The following is a 15,603-nucleotide window of genomic DNA, read 5'->3' as shown; positions in this document are numbered from 1 at the left end:
TTGGGAATCAAAAGGTTAAGGGAAAGAAGCTTAATACTGGTGTTCTGGCGATAGTAGCCGAACGGAAGCTCGCCATCGCCAGAGCGGCATCGAGACTTTCTGTTTGCTTGGGAATCACCGGAAATTATGGTCATTGCTTCATAACATTGGTTCACAACCGGCTATGTATCAGTATCCTCTTAGCATACCCAATCTTTGTGAATATATGGTTGCGAATATTTTACATATATAATATCTTATAAAGCAATATATTATAATATATTATAATATGATAGAATATAGTGTAATTTAATATATTATAATATATATGGCTATGAAATTCCATATTATTCCATATACATATGGAATAATATATATGGTTGGCATTATTTGATTTCATGGAATTGCCTTCAAAGACCAAATATGTAAAGTGTCCGCTTCTAATCGCAGAAAGTGTTCAAAATGAATATGACATCAATATTGAAAGCTTCTGTAACCACGGCCGATTATTCCAATGTAACCGGTTGTTGCATCACAACAAAACACGAGCTTCATATCTTAGAAACTTCAAAATGTTAGAATCCTTGTTCCTAGAAGAGAAGACCACTAGTAAGCTGTTGTATATTTGTTGGATTATATTTACGTTCATTAAGAACTTTGTGAATACGAGTATTCCTGCAGTTGGCGTAGCACGAAGATTTTTCGAAAAGCGCAATTTGGAACTTGGCAGCCTAAACAGGATTAAACTTGTCGTATATCTTGTACGCCTGTTTCCTTCAAGTTTGAGCACTTTTTTTACAAAAGTACTCAACCGATTTAAACCAACACAGTTATCAATGCGATTAATTGCCTTAAGTCTTTTTGATCTGTTTGGGAGATTTTACCGTTGGTGCTGGCGGGTTTTGTAATGCACAGCCATATAATACAAATTTGGCGTAAACGTTTGGACCTGACACTTTTATTTTCTTTAATGAGAAAATATAAAAACTGGTGAAAAAAATTAAAGCCAGTAGTGCAAGCATTTTTTTGTGTTGCCCGTGGTTATCCGCCGCAGGAACATTTTGAAAAAGGGGGGCGAGTGGCAGAGCACTGTTTTGTAGTTATTTTAAACGTGAAATGAAGGTTGGATTATGAATTTAGGTAGTTTCTCGGACATCCTGATTCTGATAGGAGGTACAAAAGTTTTTCGAACTTTGACATTGTACCTGTTTTTTGCGGCTTCAATTTAGAGGTTTTGTGGTGAACTTGTTTTAATTGTTGCCGGCTTTCTGCGGTTATACTTTTTGAAATACAAAGTCATAGGAGAGGGATAACGTACTGTTCAAGCCACACGTTCCTCTCTGGCAAGGTTTGACGGGTGTGTGGGTAACTGTGCCTAACTGCCCTGTTGACGTGCGTAGCACATTCAGGTACCCGTCGTCTTTATTATGTATGTGATGCACGTACCAATGTTTACCGCTCGTGGGGAACGGACATAGAGCAAGAGAAAGGTGGCAGGTTAATAATTAGGCGTGTATAAGTTAGGGTAAGATGTAATAGTAGTGTTTCCCAGAACATCCTAATAACCGTTTATGCGGGACTGGTGCCCTTCAGTTGGCTGAGTTAGGGGGACAAACTAAGCAGGAAGCTCACATGTAAAAATATTCTTAATAATGCAGTAGCGGTACCTTGGGTAACCATTTTTATATTTTTCTCTCGCTTTAAAAAATATGTTTTCAGCCTTATCGAAAGCTGAAATATCGCTGAGTAATTCACAGTAGCGTAAAGTACTGTCCACTGAACAGTTGAGACAACTTTTGATTTTGTGCAAGGACATGATGGGGCCAATACTACTACATTTATCTAAGGTTAACCCACAACGAACGTGTGAACAGTTACGTTGCAGCGGTTCAACTCTCGCCTGCAAAATGTTGCGCGGGAAATGTCGCGCAATTCACTCTTTCAAATGTACGCTGAAGCTTAAGCATCGTGTTTTCATGTTTAGTGTGCTGGCAGCAACAGTAACGATTCTTTGTGAATAGAAATACTTAATTATAGTGTATGAAGCCTGTTAACATATAGGAAAGAAGCCGAAGAGAAATATGTACTGGCAGTTCCCAAGCGTTCATTGACGTTTTTATTGAAAACAATTGGCATGATGTATAAAACGTTTCTGTTCACAAAGCAGGCTATTCTATTTTTTCGTAATAGTAGAATCTGCGGGCATAAATATTACCGACTGTATAAAGACAGCAGAATCAATTTACTTTCGACGGGTCAAATACGTGCTTTTACTTACTGAGTTGAAGAAAACAGCCAAGTATAGAGTAATCTTCGCTATGTCATACCCGAACGCCCTAGCATGGGCTTTATCTACGACCACGTGAATTTCTGGGTAGAGAGTGCTTCTGGAGGTTCTACCCTCTGAAAAACAAAATAAGAAAATCTTTCAGCTGTGCAACCATTACCAGAGTGCCAGAAATCTGTCTTATTGGGTTTTCTTGGTAGTTGTACCGCAGTATACAGTGTGGTTTACCTGCAGAAGGTTCAGAGAACAGTTTGCACCGTTCATACTTAGAAAAGCAGGGAAAATGTCTTGGTTGTAGTTGAGACATTGGTTTACGTGCCTCACAAAGTACACCCTCCCAAATCGAGCCAACTCAGCAACGCCTCAACCTTCTGTCTTCACAAACGTACATTGCCGTTGTGAAAAAGTAAAAAAAAATTGTGGGCACTAGCCTTGTAATCACTTCTATGGTGAACCAACGGTTTGAAGCCAATGAAGAAAACGTTTTACGCAACATGGCATTCCGCATGAAGCGCGAACACACACACAAAAAAGCGGGAAGCCATGAAAATATGCTAGGGCGTAGCTTAGCTTACCCTGGATATCCAAAGCCTGGTGAAGTCTTGGTTTTACTTGGTGAACGTTTAATTTACCTGTAAATAATATGCTATTTGTCCAAAGCCTGCCTTTGACTAATGTAGTGGTTCCGCTTCCGGCGTTGTCTATAAGAAGGGCTCATTCTTCCTCAGTATCAGGAGCTAACTTCGCACGCTTGGCATTCCGGACCCTCTCCAGTGAACCAGCTCGCTGGACGATATCCAAGCGGTGGTCAGACGCCGCTCGCCGACGACTGCTCAATGCCTTTCACCCCCGCGCGATGCTTACAGATGACGGCCCGGCCTAGCTCTCATTCAATGCCAAGCGCGCGGAGAGTCACGCGGTGACGCGGCGGCCTACCTGCAGAGATCGAATGCGAAAGCCGGCAGAACCGGTGGCGGCTAGCGAACGCATGGAGTTTCGTACTCTTTTATACTAGAGGAAAATCTGTCGGTGCAGTCGAGGGCCGCCGTGGGCGGCGCCATTGCCGCTAGCGACTTTCCACGCCTAGTTGGTTTTAGCTAGCCATACGGCTTCTTTTATCTTCTCGCAGGCAAAATTAGCAAAAAAGGGTAACATTTTTTTCTTGTTCATCGTGTATGAAGCTTTCGCATAATAACTTTCAAAGTAATCTTTTTGGATGTTGAATTTTGTAATAACAAAACAAATTTTATGAACCTTCTACAGTAATATTGGTGCTTTTTTGCTGTCAGAGCCAACTTTTCAGCGTGTCCATGAGCCATGCCAAGTACAAGTGGAACGTGCCTGCCCGGTATATGCGGAAACGCTCGACGAAGCGCAGCTTCCCTAGACTGTGGCGCCAGATTTCCCTCTAGTGTACATTAGTATGAAACTCAATGAGTGAACGCCGCCGTCGGCATAGCCTGGCCCGGCAAGTGACGTGATGCGTTGCTGAGGATACGGTGAAACTTGACCAAATGAACGTCAGATTCCCCGCGATGGGAAACGCTCTCGAGGAGGTTAGTGAAGCTTTGCTATAAAAATAGTCTTCCTTGCGCAAGACCACACGCATTCTACCTGATGGGGCCTCTGTCAGTATTTTTTTCCGCAATCTTCCGCACCCAGAATAGTAATGACCGTCATCCACTCAACGAGGAGTCCTGCTAATAATGCACTTAGTTTTCATACGACGTCACTGCAGGTGAAGTCCTAAATTTGTAGGTGCAACTTGCTCATTTTGACGAAATGTTTATGTTCCTTTTGAGCGAAAACGTTTTCTTTGGCAAACTCTCGTTCATGGAATACGTGGGAGTGAAGCTCTTTTTTCATGTTCTTGTGTAGAAACGTCGCCGTGTAGACGTTTAGAAACGTGTAGAAACGTCGCCGTCATTCATTCTATCCTCATTCGTTAGTCCTATCCGTTTGTCATTCGCACTATCCTGACTTCACGACTCACACTAAAGGAGAAGTACCGTTTTACTACACGGCTAGTATTGTTTTCCCACTCGAAGCATTCGAAATTTTTCTGTTAATTTCTCCCGCAGAGAGTGGCTATTAATGCTGACACATACCTAATGCTGGTGTTACCACAGCCGCAGAATTTCTCATTTCGTCCTCTTTGTGGTATTCATCTGAGTAAAAATTGCGTGAAGGTAGTGTTGCATAGGATTTAGAAATTATACAGAATCGCACATTCGTAACCACAACAATCTAACGTGCAATGGAAAAATTGCTGGGCATTGACTATTGCTGTATGGCGTTTTTTGCGCTCGTAATGTGTTCAAAGTAGCTTATGTTTATTCTTCTGGGTAACAGTTTTTTCAAACAATATTCAAGGAGTAGGTCAAGCAGCAGGATGTGTAGTGGTATTGCAAGAGATTCTATAGGCCAGGAGATGCAGACAACGGTATTTTTAGGAGGATGTACAAATTGATCAACAACAGATGGGGTGACTTGTTTTAGACTATAGAGAGAATCTTTGTATTGGAAGGGTGAAATGCGTAATTTTATCATAAATATCTAGAGCTTCAGCAAATTGTTTCGAATTTGCCAGAATTATGATATTTTAGTTACCTTTAGGCATAGATACATACCTAAAACCAACAATAGTTAAACAGTTCTTACTATCAAGCTTTGCCGCTTTTCATCAGCCCGTTTCAACAGAGCTTGCTTGAAGAAGGTTTCGAATAGGCGTCAGAAATATTGATGGCCCACAAAACGGTCACTTAGAAGCGTGATAACCTAATGAAGAGTGTTAGCGATCCTCTACGATAAGCTCCGTTGGAGAAAGGCTCGAGCAGACACAAAAGGCCAGCCACAGGGGAATATTTTAAACCTGTTTTCTGGGGTTATACAGAGCTCCTAGAATACGGTAAGAGTATACCTATTGAGTTCGTAGATTGCGCAAGATAAATGTAAGGCCGTTCAAGACTGATCTTGGGGGAATCGGTGGTGAAGACTACCATCGGCACTGGCTATGATGCTAAGCTGATCCTTTGAATAGGCAATATCGGGCAACGTGACGGCTGCGAATTGGAGGGCTGCGTACAGGGTATTTTTAGCTAATTTATTTGAGCGTATTAGGAGTCGTCCGCTGCAAAGAAACAAAAACTACAAGACAAGGGCTAGGACATAGCGCGTGTAAGAGCCTCCATGGGCGATACAAGCTGATCCAATCATTGCTCATATAAAAATTAGGTTGAATAAGTGCTTAAGACGTAGTTTCGCAGAGTATTGAGAGCTCTCTGCAAATTCGTTTCCTTGTGCGCACACTAGCCCTACAGCATGTATTCCAACTTCAAAAGGCTGCATGTAGGCCGTTTATGATAAGTTCAATTTATGAAGAAATGTTTTCAAACTAAAACACGGATGAAAACAATGTCGTATCAGCATTGGTCTGAGGACGTACAATTTGAATCTAAATAATTTAGAAAATGGATGTGCGATAACGAACAGTGCTTGGGGTAAAAACGGTAGTCCATGAATGTTTCAGAGGCTAAACCCAGAAAATGAATTCGTGCGCACGTTATTATACCGTGTGGCGAGCGATGATAACTAGCGTGGTAGAAATTTTGAAGCTCCGGTTGACTATCTTACTGGCCCGACAGGGGCATATGACTGTGTCGTTTGGACAGCCTTAGTATTTTTGATGTTCCAAAATTTCCGGCGCTGGCTGCTTTTTACGTTTTGTATGTCTATAGGGCCAAAATGTTTGAAGTTAGCCGTAATATAGCATTGGCACTCTGGCTTCCCCAAAATTTCCGCCATCCGCAAGACTACAGCCTTAGTACTTTCGTTGCGGCAAAAGTTTCTCTATGGCGTGGACTATAGCCTTGGTACTTTCACATCACCAAAAGTTTCGCCATCTTCTCGAACATTCAAACCAAAAGTTTCACCGTCTTTCCGTGGCATTTTGGCTGCCTAAAACTTCTCCATTAGATCGACTACTAAAAGAAGTACTTGGCTAGCATAAATATTTCGCCGTCGGCAGATGCGATGGGCCAGTGCGTACCAGTGTGCGTGTACCAATGGGACAGGCGCATTGGTACACACCCAGGGGACAAAATAGTTGTAAAGAGACACTGAAGGAAGTAGCGCAGAAAGAAACTGCTGCTGAATCAGAACGAGCGTACGAGTAACATGTACGAAAAAATTTTCAGTGTTCAAAAGCACGCTCGTTTACAGTTTTGAGCGAAAGTTACAGAAATAAATAATTGGTTGCTTTGGTGTATAAGTGCAGAATGCGCACCATGATAAATGGTAGGAGGGAAGTGCCTTGCCAGATCGCCGGTGTGGAGTGGTCATAGGGTACTATACATTGTTTTGTTTACCAGATATGAGGACATCGATTAACATTGTCTGCAGAATCGCTGTTGCACTACTACTGATGTGTAGTTTCACAGGCAATTTTAAAAAATACACTCGGCCAGAATTTTGTAACAACAAAAACCTGCTGCAGGGCCACAAGTCGACTTTGCGGTTATGAACCCGCGCAGTGCCGAAGGGGCATTCATCTGTTAAACGAATTCCACTACCTCTGAACCACACCGGCCAGAAACGGGTGTCGTTCACACGAGCCCTGTGAGTAACCGCGAGCTTTAAGAACTGCAGTGAACGCGGGGTTAGAGATAAAGGTGTTGAAAGTCGAGCAAAGGAGTGAGAGACGAGAAATTGCCGACTTTTCCGGAAGCAGTTATTTCGTTCTCACTTTAACTTGTCTTTCTCCATTTTTATAGGGAAAGATGCAGAACGCATCACCAGAAAACGTTTAGTCCTTATTGTTGTATACCTCGGATCACCTGTCGTTTATGTCACCTCCGGTGACAACGTCCCTCCCATCAAAACGCTTATGCACTGCTTTTACCTCTGGTTCTTAACGAACGTCTTTCCGAATACAAAATTTAAACTGTTCGCGCGCTTACTTTCTTCTGCGATTTTCTTCTTATTTTGTTCTACACTGGACGCCGGGACTTAACCCAGAGATTTTGACCGAGCGTTTTCGATGGCTTTGTTATAAAAAAGAAACGAGTGCGGTTGGTATATAGCGGCTTGTGGACAAAATCGCGTCTTTTTTGTTTAGGGTACCGGCTTCACGTGCCTGATGAGATAGCTTAAGCAATTTTGCGAAGTTTCGCCAAACTACTGCAGGGACCATCGGTACTCCAGGGAGGAAGCAGGATAAAATAGAGAATGAGGACAAAGCCGAGTGCTTTCTGCGATCAAAGCATGGCTCAACTGTGTCCTTGAAAGCTCCAATAAAATAGCATGAGCCACTTCCAAAGGCCGGCAGACACTGCCAGTGCTACCCGTTACAGACTAGAGGGTTGCGACAAGCAAAGTTCTTTTTTACCAAATGTCGACTTTTTTCTCCATCACAAAGAAGAGAAGATGTTTTAAAATATGACACAGGAAGTGAACACAAGAGCGAAATCGTTTACCAAATACGACTCCTTCGAGTTAAAACATCTTTGTAAATGAGTTTCGGCGCAGTATCTCCTGTACATCGTTACATGCGTGCCGAGGGAAAAGACCCAGTAGCATCTCAGCGTCGAATATATTGGACATCTCTCTGAGATGAATCTATGAGAGCTATTAAAACACGTAACGCTTTTCACTTTGATAGTTCTAGTTACTTATTCTGCTAGTTTAGAAACATTTGTGGGATTATATGCATCGAGGGTCTCAGGAGGTCAGGAGACAATTTGTAGGAGCGTACGGTGGAGTCCCATCGCTGGCTCCTTGGGGTGAAACGAAGTTAATAGTGATGACTGCGGACTAGGAAGGCTTTTTTGTCATTTCAGTGGAAGCTAGTTCGGAGGAATGCCCTTCCTTGCAACGGATGTTCCCTCTATGGCAGCAGATTCAAAAAGGTTGAGGGAGAGGGAAAGAAGCCTGGTCGAAGAAGTGAAGCTTTATAGCTTGTCTAGGTCCCTGACGACGTCGGAGTGGCTCTAACTCGAAGCGTTCTTCCTATCTTTTATTAAATTTTATAAGGTGTGCCTGTGATGGGAATTTTCGCGCTGGAAGTATTTTATCTAGGCAACCATAGAAAAACACCAGTGAAGTTGTGTAAGGATATGACATTTCTGAAAGAGAAGAAATGTGTGTTAACCATGCGGTGTGTGTCTTTATGTGATACCTTGAATTAAAAGATGGTTTTTATGAAGCTGCCTGATAACACAATCTGTTTGTTACCTTTTTCCGCCCATGTGCCATGGTTCCTGTTGAAGAATTATTTGTGTTGATATTCCCCGTGTTTTGTATTACATTTTAAATAAACCAGCCACTGCCCTCGTGTTCCTTCCGCGGTATGCGTTGCCTCCGTGCTGGTTCCACCAACGAATGCAATTGCAAATTGTCCAGCTTGTAATTCTTATGCAGTTTATTACAAAAAACACGTTTTTGGACCAAGGAAGACAGATCTAGCAGGATCTCGCCTCTCGTTGATTTATCGCTAACCAAAAACTAAACACATTGTCAAAATACAAAGCAGGTTCAAGAATAAAAAGGGCTTTATTGAGTGAAGAGCAGGGATTAGAACAGCTCGCAGCTGAAGCAGGGGAGAAAAAGAGAAAGCACACGCAGAAGGCAGGCCGAGCCTCTCGCTCATGAAACCAAGACGCTGCTTGTGGGCGACACCACCTTGCTGAACGTTTGAGCCACCTGGGTGCCATGTCATCGTGGCAATATCCCCTCTCCTATTCAGACTATATCTTGATGCTTAACAGAAGTAAAACACTTGACTACGATGTAAAGGGAATCTAAAAACACAAATCCTAATAGCATAATGCCACAAACACAAAACAAATTCAGGGCCACACTCAATGACAGTCGTACAGCTTCATTCTGGCAACATGTACCACTTCAGGAAGTGTCCTCCTACGCGCTGACCGCGGAGTTCCTTTACGAAAAACTTGATAGATGACTTCAATTACTCGGCGTATCACCGTTTAGGGCGCGAAGTATCGGCGAAACATTTTCCCGAACGTTCAAGGAGGCGCACAAGGCTTCATACCCAGACTTGTCCACTGGGTTGGAAAGTTACCTGTTGATGCCGTAACTTGCAGCGGCCGGCATCAAGCGTTTGTTGGCGACGGATGTGCTGTTGCGCAATTTGTCGGGCTGGTTTGGCTCAGCCAGCGTATTCGTGGCATTTGGAGTAAACTGGCGAGTTTTATGCGAAAGCGGCATCGCATCCAACATAGTCGTCACTTCAAGGCTGTAGACCAAGCGGAAAGGTGTGAAGTGCCTTGTTTCTTGAAATATCGCATTGTATGAAAATGTCACGTTCGGTAGTATGTCATCCAAGTTCTTGTGGCCAACGTCAACGTACATCAAAATGAAGTGGGCGAGGGTCTTCTTCAGTCTTTCTGTCAGCCCGTTTGTCTGGGGTGATATGCAGTGGTTTCGTGACTATCAATACGTCACGTTTCGATATTTCTTCGGTAAATACTACGGTAAACGCAATGCCTCTCACGGTTATGACGAGTGACGTGGCGTCCTAACGAAGCACGATATTGTTGACAAAAAAACTAACAATTTCAGCTGATGTTCCTTTGGGCAATTCTTTGGTTTCGTAGTAATAGGTAAGATAGTCAGTAGCGATTATATCCACCTACTCCCAGCTGTTGACTTAGATACGGAATGGCCCTTGTAAATCATTGCGAACCTGCTTCAATTGCCTGCTCGGTAGATCAACAGGCTCAAAGAAACAAGCTGGTTTAGCGGGAGGTGTGTTGGGGGCTGGCAGTCGAGGCAAGTGTTGACGTAGCGCTTGACTGTCGGCGCTAGCTTTGGCCAGTAGTAGTTCTGATGAACCCCTGCCAGTGTGCGGGTGAAACCCAGATGTTCTGACGAAGGCTCGTCGTCGGAGGAATGTACGATGTCGCCACGTAGCGCTGTTGGCACAAAGGTGGGTGGCTCCTGTAGGGTCAAACCCTTTTTGGTAAAGGACTCCGTTGTGCAGCAAAATCGAAGACAGCGAGCACTGAAAGAGCCGTGGAGGGCGCGAGTTGCGACCTTCGAGGTACTCAATGAGTGGCAGAACGTCTTTTCTACTATTCGTGAGCGACAGCTGATGGTTCCAACGCTTCGAGAAATGCGTATCATCTTCCTGACAAACAGCATCTCGCTCCAGGGGGGTCTTATAGGCAGTCATCATAGGTGTGGCGTCTTGCAGTCTTGTATACGACCGTGACGCCAAACTATTGGAGCCGCAGGCCCTACCACGCGAGGCGTCCTGCTGGATCTTTTAGGTCGGCAAACAAACGCAGTCAGTGGTATTCGTTGACAACTGCAAACGGGCTGGCATGTAAATAGGGGCGTAATTTTGTGACTACTCGTAACACGGCCAAGCAGACCTTTTCGGTCGTAAAATAGTTGGACTCAGCACGTCAAAACGTGCGACTTCCGTAAGCAATGAGGCGTTCAGTACCATTCTGTCACTGTACTACTAATGCATGGATACCAAAGTTAGTCGCCTCGGTGTGAAGTTCTGTGTGGGCCTTTTGTCAAAGTGGCGTAGGATACGGCTACTTTGCAGGCCCACATTCAGCTCATCGAGGGCCTTATTCCTTTTAAGGCCCCAAACAAATAGTACATCGTCCTTTGTTAGGCGTGTGTGGGGCTGGGCTATCTTCGAGAAATCAGCTGCGAAGCCCCAGTAGCGAGCGCAGAGGCCCGAAAATTGGCGCACAACGCGTTTGTAAGTGGGAGTCGTCTGGAATGCGAAGTACCGCAGCCGTTTTGTCAGGGTCGGTGCGAAACCCTCAGGACTAACCACGTGGCCGAGAAACGTGAGCTGTTGAAACGCGAAGTGACATTTTTCTGGTTTGAGCAACAGTCCCACTGAAGGGATCCCGTTCAATATGGCGTGCAGGCTATCGGCATGTTCGTCGAAGGTCCGGAAGAAAATGACGAAGTTATTCAGGTAAACTAGGCAAGATTGCCATTGCAGGTCCGACAGTACCCTGTCCATCATTCTTTGTAATGTCGCAGAGACAGAGAAGAGAGCGAACGGGAGCGCCTTGAACTCGTATAACCAATCTGGGGTGGTCAAGGCATTTTTTTCTCTGTCGCTTGTCGGCTTAAACCTGTCTCCGTGACAAAGGGTCGGGGTTCACGTGGCATGGTTCCCCATCGGCGGGGCTTGCAGACTTGTCTGGGTGGCCGTTGAAGCCATCACGACCCTGGTTGTCGTTGCAAGGCGGCGGAACTCCGGTGTTAGATCGCGCTGGCGGTGTCTAGTCTTGTCGACGGGGGTTGTGTCACCAAGCCCAAACCAGCTTGAAGAAATCTTCCGGATCAAAGCGCATCCGAGGACGCTACCGAGGACGCCCCACATGAATGTCCCGACAAAAAGCCGGTTCCAGATGTAAGAAGGCTTTAATGAGTGAAGATAGGCGATTCCAACAGCCCGCTACCGAAACAAGGAGAAACGAAGAAGCACGCACAGCAGGCAGGCCGAGACTCTCGCTCATCAAGCCAAACAGCCGCTTTGCAAGGACCGCAATCTGCTGAAAGGTTGAGCCTCCTCAGTGCCATGTGATCATGGCAATATGGGTATAGAGCCCCATCTCCTATGTTGTTTTCGCTAGCGTTAAAAACATGCGTGGTGAGAATTTAGCCCCCGCCACTATGCATAGAAAAAAGTACTCAGCCACCCATGGAGGGCCTAAGCTAACTATGCACAACCGTGTTCTGAAGCACACTTTGTGGTCAAGATAGTAATCTCAGACACGTTAACTCGTTTGACAAGATGTTCAGGTTTCTGGCCAAAATATAGCTAAAAATGTCTAATGCCAAACGTTTCTAGAACATGCATGATGGCCTGTAAACCGGTAGGTGCTAAATCGGGAAAAGAAGTGTTTTTCAAACATCAGAAAGCCAGTGGTAGCCATACCGCTGAGTTCTATAAGAAAAGCTCACGCCAGAGCACCAAAAACAAAGGACGGATGTAATATTGTTCAGAAGTTGCACGTAATGTAAAATTCTGTGTGAATAATATAATTCGATTGTTGTATAAACGCCACAAAGAATAGATAAGCGGCAGCATGTTTAATAAATAACAGCCAGGTGACCCCAATGAGAAAAGTGGCCAGAATGAAACAGACTAAAATGGGATTTGTTCAGCTTACCTACTAATATACGTCCATTTACATTTCCCTCCGTGATGTTTGCTACTTCTGCAAAGGTAGAAGAAAGGATCATTTACAACTACAGCCACAGCCAATGCACTTGCTTCTCACGAGTTGATGCTGCTTATAACGCAACCAAAAACATTACTGTTACTGTACGTTATCGCCTTTTTTTAGAAGTTTAATTATTCTCTGATCTTTCAAGTGGGCGATGCTTGCTATTGTACTCTAGTCGAGAATTTTATTATAAATAGAAGGTTGAGTACATGGTTAGAATACACAGAAGAAGGTCACAAAGTCACAGACTACAACGGGACTTCCTATAACGATTGATATACGTGACTTTACAAAGTGCAGCAAACAGAAGAATCAACCAAAAGAGTGTTTTGAATACATCTCAACAGTACGTAATTATTAGCAAGATTGTATATGATATGTTCCACAAAATGTGAGTGAACATCTATATAATTGCAATAAAACACTCAAGTAGAAATATCTAGAAAAAAAAAGAACGAAACAAGTGTATCAATTACTACATAGTAAAACCGAGAAAGAGAGAAAAGATTTCATAAATACTGGTAATTAAATTAATTTTTAAGTGAAAATGGGCAGAGTGCGGAGTGCATAATTTAGTAACTATTTCTTACACTCAGCGCAATTCATGTCAGTGTGAATACATAGATATTTCAAAAACTCATAAATTCTGTTTTTAAAGATGGCATTTCACACCACTTTTGAAACAATGCACTCTTTTGAGTTCCTCAGTGTTTCTTCAAGTGCACTCCAAATGATAAAAGAAATTGGCCGTGTGCTTACCGTAATAAATTCGAAATTTAAGCAGGATTAAATTACTATTGGCCGAAAATCTCGCGAGGGTGCCGTTTGAATTGGATATGGCGGAAAAAAAAACCGGGCGAAGTAGGTTATTACGAGCGCGATAGAACAACATACAAAAATAAACGTGAGTTGATTCGCGACTGTCAAAATGCAGTTACGTTGCTGTGATATCTTTGGCTGAGCAAGGTAATGGTCCGGCGTTACGATTCTAAGCGCTTGGTTCTGGATTGTGCTGACCCACTTGATATAACTTCAAAGACTGTTGCCCCAAGAAGTGATACAATAAATAATATGAGAGTGAACAAAGGAATAACAAAGCCTGATGAGTGTCCGACCACTGACATATGGCAGGGCTTTGATGACTACGCATATGCCATATGTCATTTTCTTTTTAATGTAAGCAGCATAAAGAACATACTTATACTTAGAATATAACTGAACACCTGTAGCATGTTGTTCTGACAGAAATTAACTGCAGCAGGATGGAGAGTTGAGCTAGTTGGTATTACGACGTGGGTATTGGGACTCAGCGCGTTAAAACAGTACCACAAAAAAAAGAGCCATACAGGATGTCCTGTCTAGTTTTTTTTCTGGTACTGCTTTAACGCACCGTGTTCAAATAACGATGCAGAAATTAAATAGTATATTATTTATTCATTCAAATGGTCTAACGTTAGTCCGTAGTGAAAATAGTGTCGCTAGCATACAAAAGGCATTTGAAGAAGAAAGGTAATTACGTAAATTCTTTCTGTAAACTAAAAATAATAGTGGTCCACGTACAGAGCCTTGAGGAACACCTCTGTTTGTGATAGAAGAGTTAGAGAAAACGCTAGAAATGAAAGTTACCACTGCCCTATCACACAAGTAGCTTTTCAGTAATTGCGAAGGTGGTCCAATTATGCAAATGGCTTCCACTTTTTTTGGAGAAATGATATGGTTGATGATGTCAAAAGCCTTTGTAAAATAAATAAAAATAGAACCTGCGGAACATTATTTGTCAAGGATTGTTTTAAGTTAGGTATTAAGTATTGTAAGTAGGAGTAAGTAAGTGTTAAGTATTGTTTTAAATGGTCGGCCAGTTGAACAGCCGCGTCGAAAGCCGTACTGGCAAGTAGAGATGATATCAAATTTAATGAGGTAACTGGTAATTCCCATAAGAATTATTTTCCCAACGACTTTACTAAATGAAGGTCAAATACTTATAAGCCTGTAGTAAGACATGAAATATCGGTTGCCTTTTTTATAGACTGGTCATATTTCCCTCGCTTGAGTTCTATCGGAAACACGCCATGTTTGAACATCAAAAATAACAATGGGAGAAAACACGTCAGAGATAAGGTGGGAAATCATTTTGATATAGTTCGGGGAAAGGCTGTCAAGTCCACCGCTCGTAACTTTAACGTTCTGTATGACACATTTCATTTCTGCTGGGGTTGTTAAAAATAAAAAGGAAGAATAAGGCAATCGATGGAATGCAGCTTGGATAAGCTCGTTGCAGGAAAAGGAATGATTGAATTCGTTCGCAATGTCATATGGGTTGTTGTACTCAAAACCATTATGCTCGATTTGTACAAGAGCGTCTGCATTATTAGTTATATTGAGGAATAAATTAGCAATGTTTCATTTCTTCGCGTGGTATTGCCGGCTTCATTAATTTTTTGTTGGTAATATTTACGCTTTGCGAGTTTTAACTGACAATCCAGGTGCTCAGACATCTGTTTGTAACGGGCGAATAAATTTAAGGTTAAAAGGTTGTTTTTTAGCTGTCTTGTAATAATTTTTTCTCATTTCTGTGAATAGCTTCTCAGTCAACACAGGATTTGGGGAAAATGCTACTCTCTTCCCACACTTCTGCTTCCGGCTATGTGTCTGAACACAACCTCTAAATTCAGATAAGAACGAAGAAACGGCTTCGTAAGAATTATAATTAGTTTGACTCTTGGCCCGTGGGTTTTGTCACGAGCATATAAAAATAATATATATACAATGTAAGTTTGAAGAACGCTGCAGGGCTTTTCTGGGGGTAAAATTCCAACATAGGCATACGGGACAATGACCGGTTATATCACTTTTTAACACTCCAGCCTCAGCTGGATACAACATATTGCATGGTCAACATAGGTCGGCAAACTCACTCACGAGTGCACTCACCCCCCCCCCCACTCACCACTCATGAGTGAGTGGTGAGTGAGCCTCGCCATCGTTGTGGGCTGGTGAGTGCGAGTGCGAGTGAGTGCGAGTGCCACTCGCGGCGAGCCCCACTCGCCACTCGCGAGTGCGAGTTCCACTCGCGGCGAGCGCCACTCGCCACTCGCGAGTGCGAGTGCC

At 43.2% G+C, this 15,603-nt stretch overlaps 1 protein-coding gene across 1 annotated transcript in view; it reads right to left on the bottom strand.

Annotated features, from left to right (window-relative positions):
- LOC144143206 (venom metalloproteinase BumaMPs1-like) overlaps window positions 1-15,603 on the bottom strand; it is a 198,650-nt gene that overhangs the window by 45,530 nt on the left and 137,517 nt on the right. The window contains exons 5-6 of the mRNA XM_077674996.1: window positions 12,439-12,486; window positions 2,258-2,382 (exon numbers count right to left, since the gene is read on the bottom strand). Coding sequence (XP_077531122.1) covers window positions 2,258-2,382; window positions 12,439-12,486 — 173 coding nt within the window. The remainder of the gene's footprint in view (window positions 1-2,257; window positions 2,383-12,438; window positions 12,487-15,603) is intronic.

Source organism: Haemaphysalis longicornis, unplaced genomic scaffold (assembly GCF_048455015.1).
Source record: "Haemaphysalis longicornis isolate Haplotype H1 unplaced genomic scaffold, Haemaphysalis longicornis Haplotype H1 scaffold_6, whole genome shotgun sequence".
NCBI classification, from domain to species: Eukaryota; Metazoa; Arthropoda; class Arachnida; order Ixodida; family Ixodidae; genus Haemaphysalis; species Haemaphysalis longicornis.
Note: the sequence above shows the minus strand (reverse complement) of the source record. Positions and strands in the feature narration are given on the sequence as shown.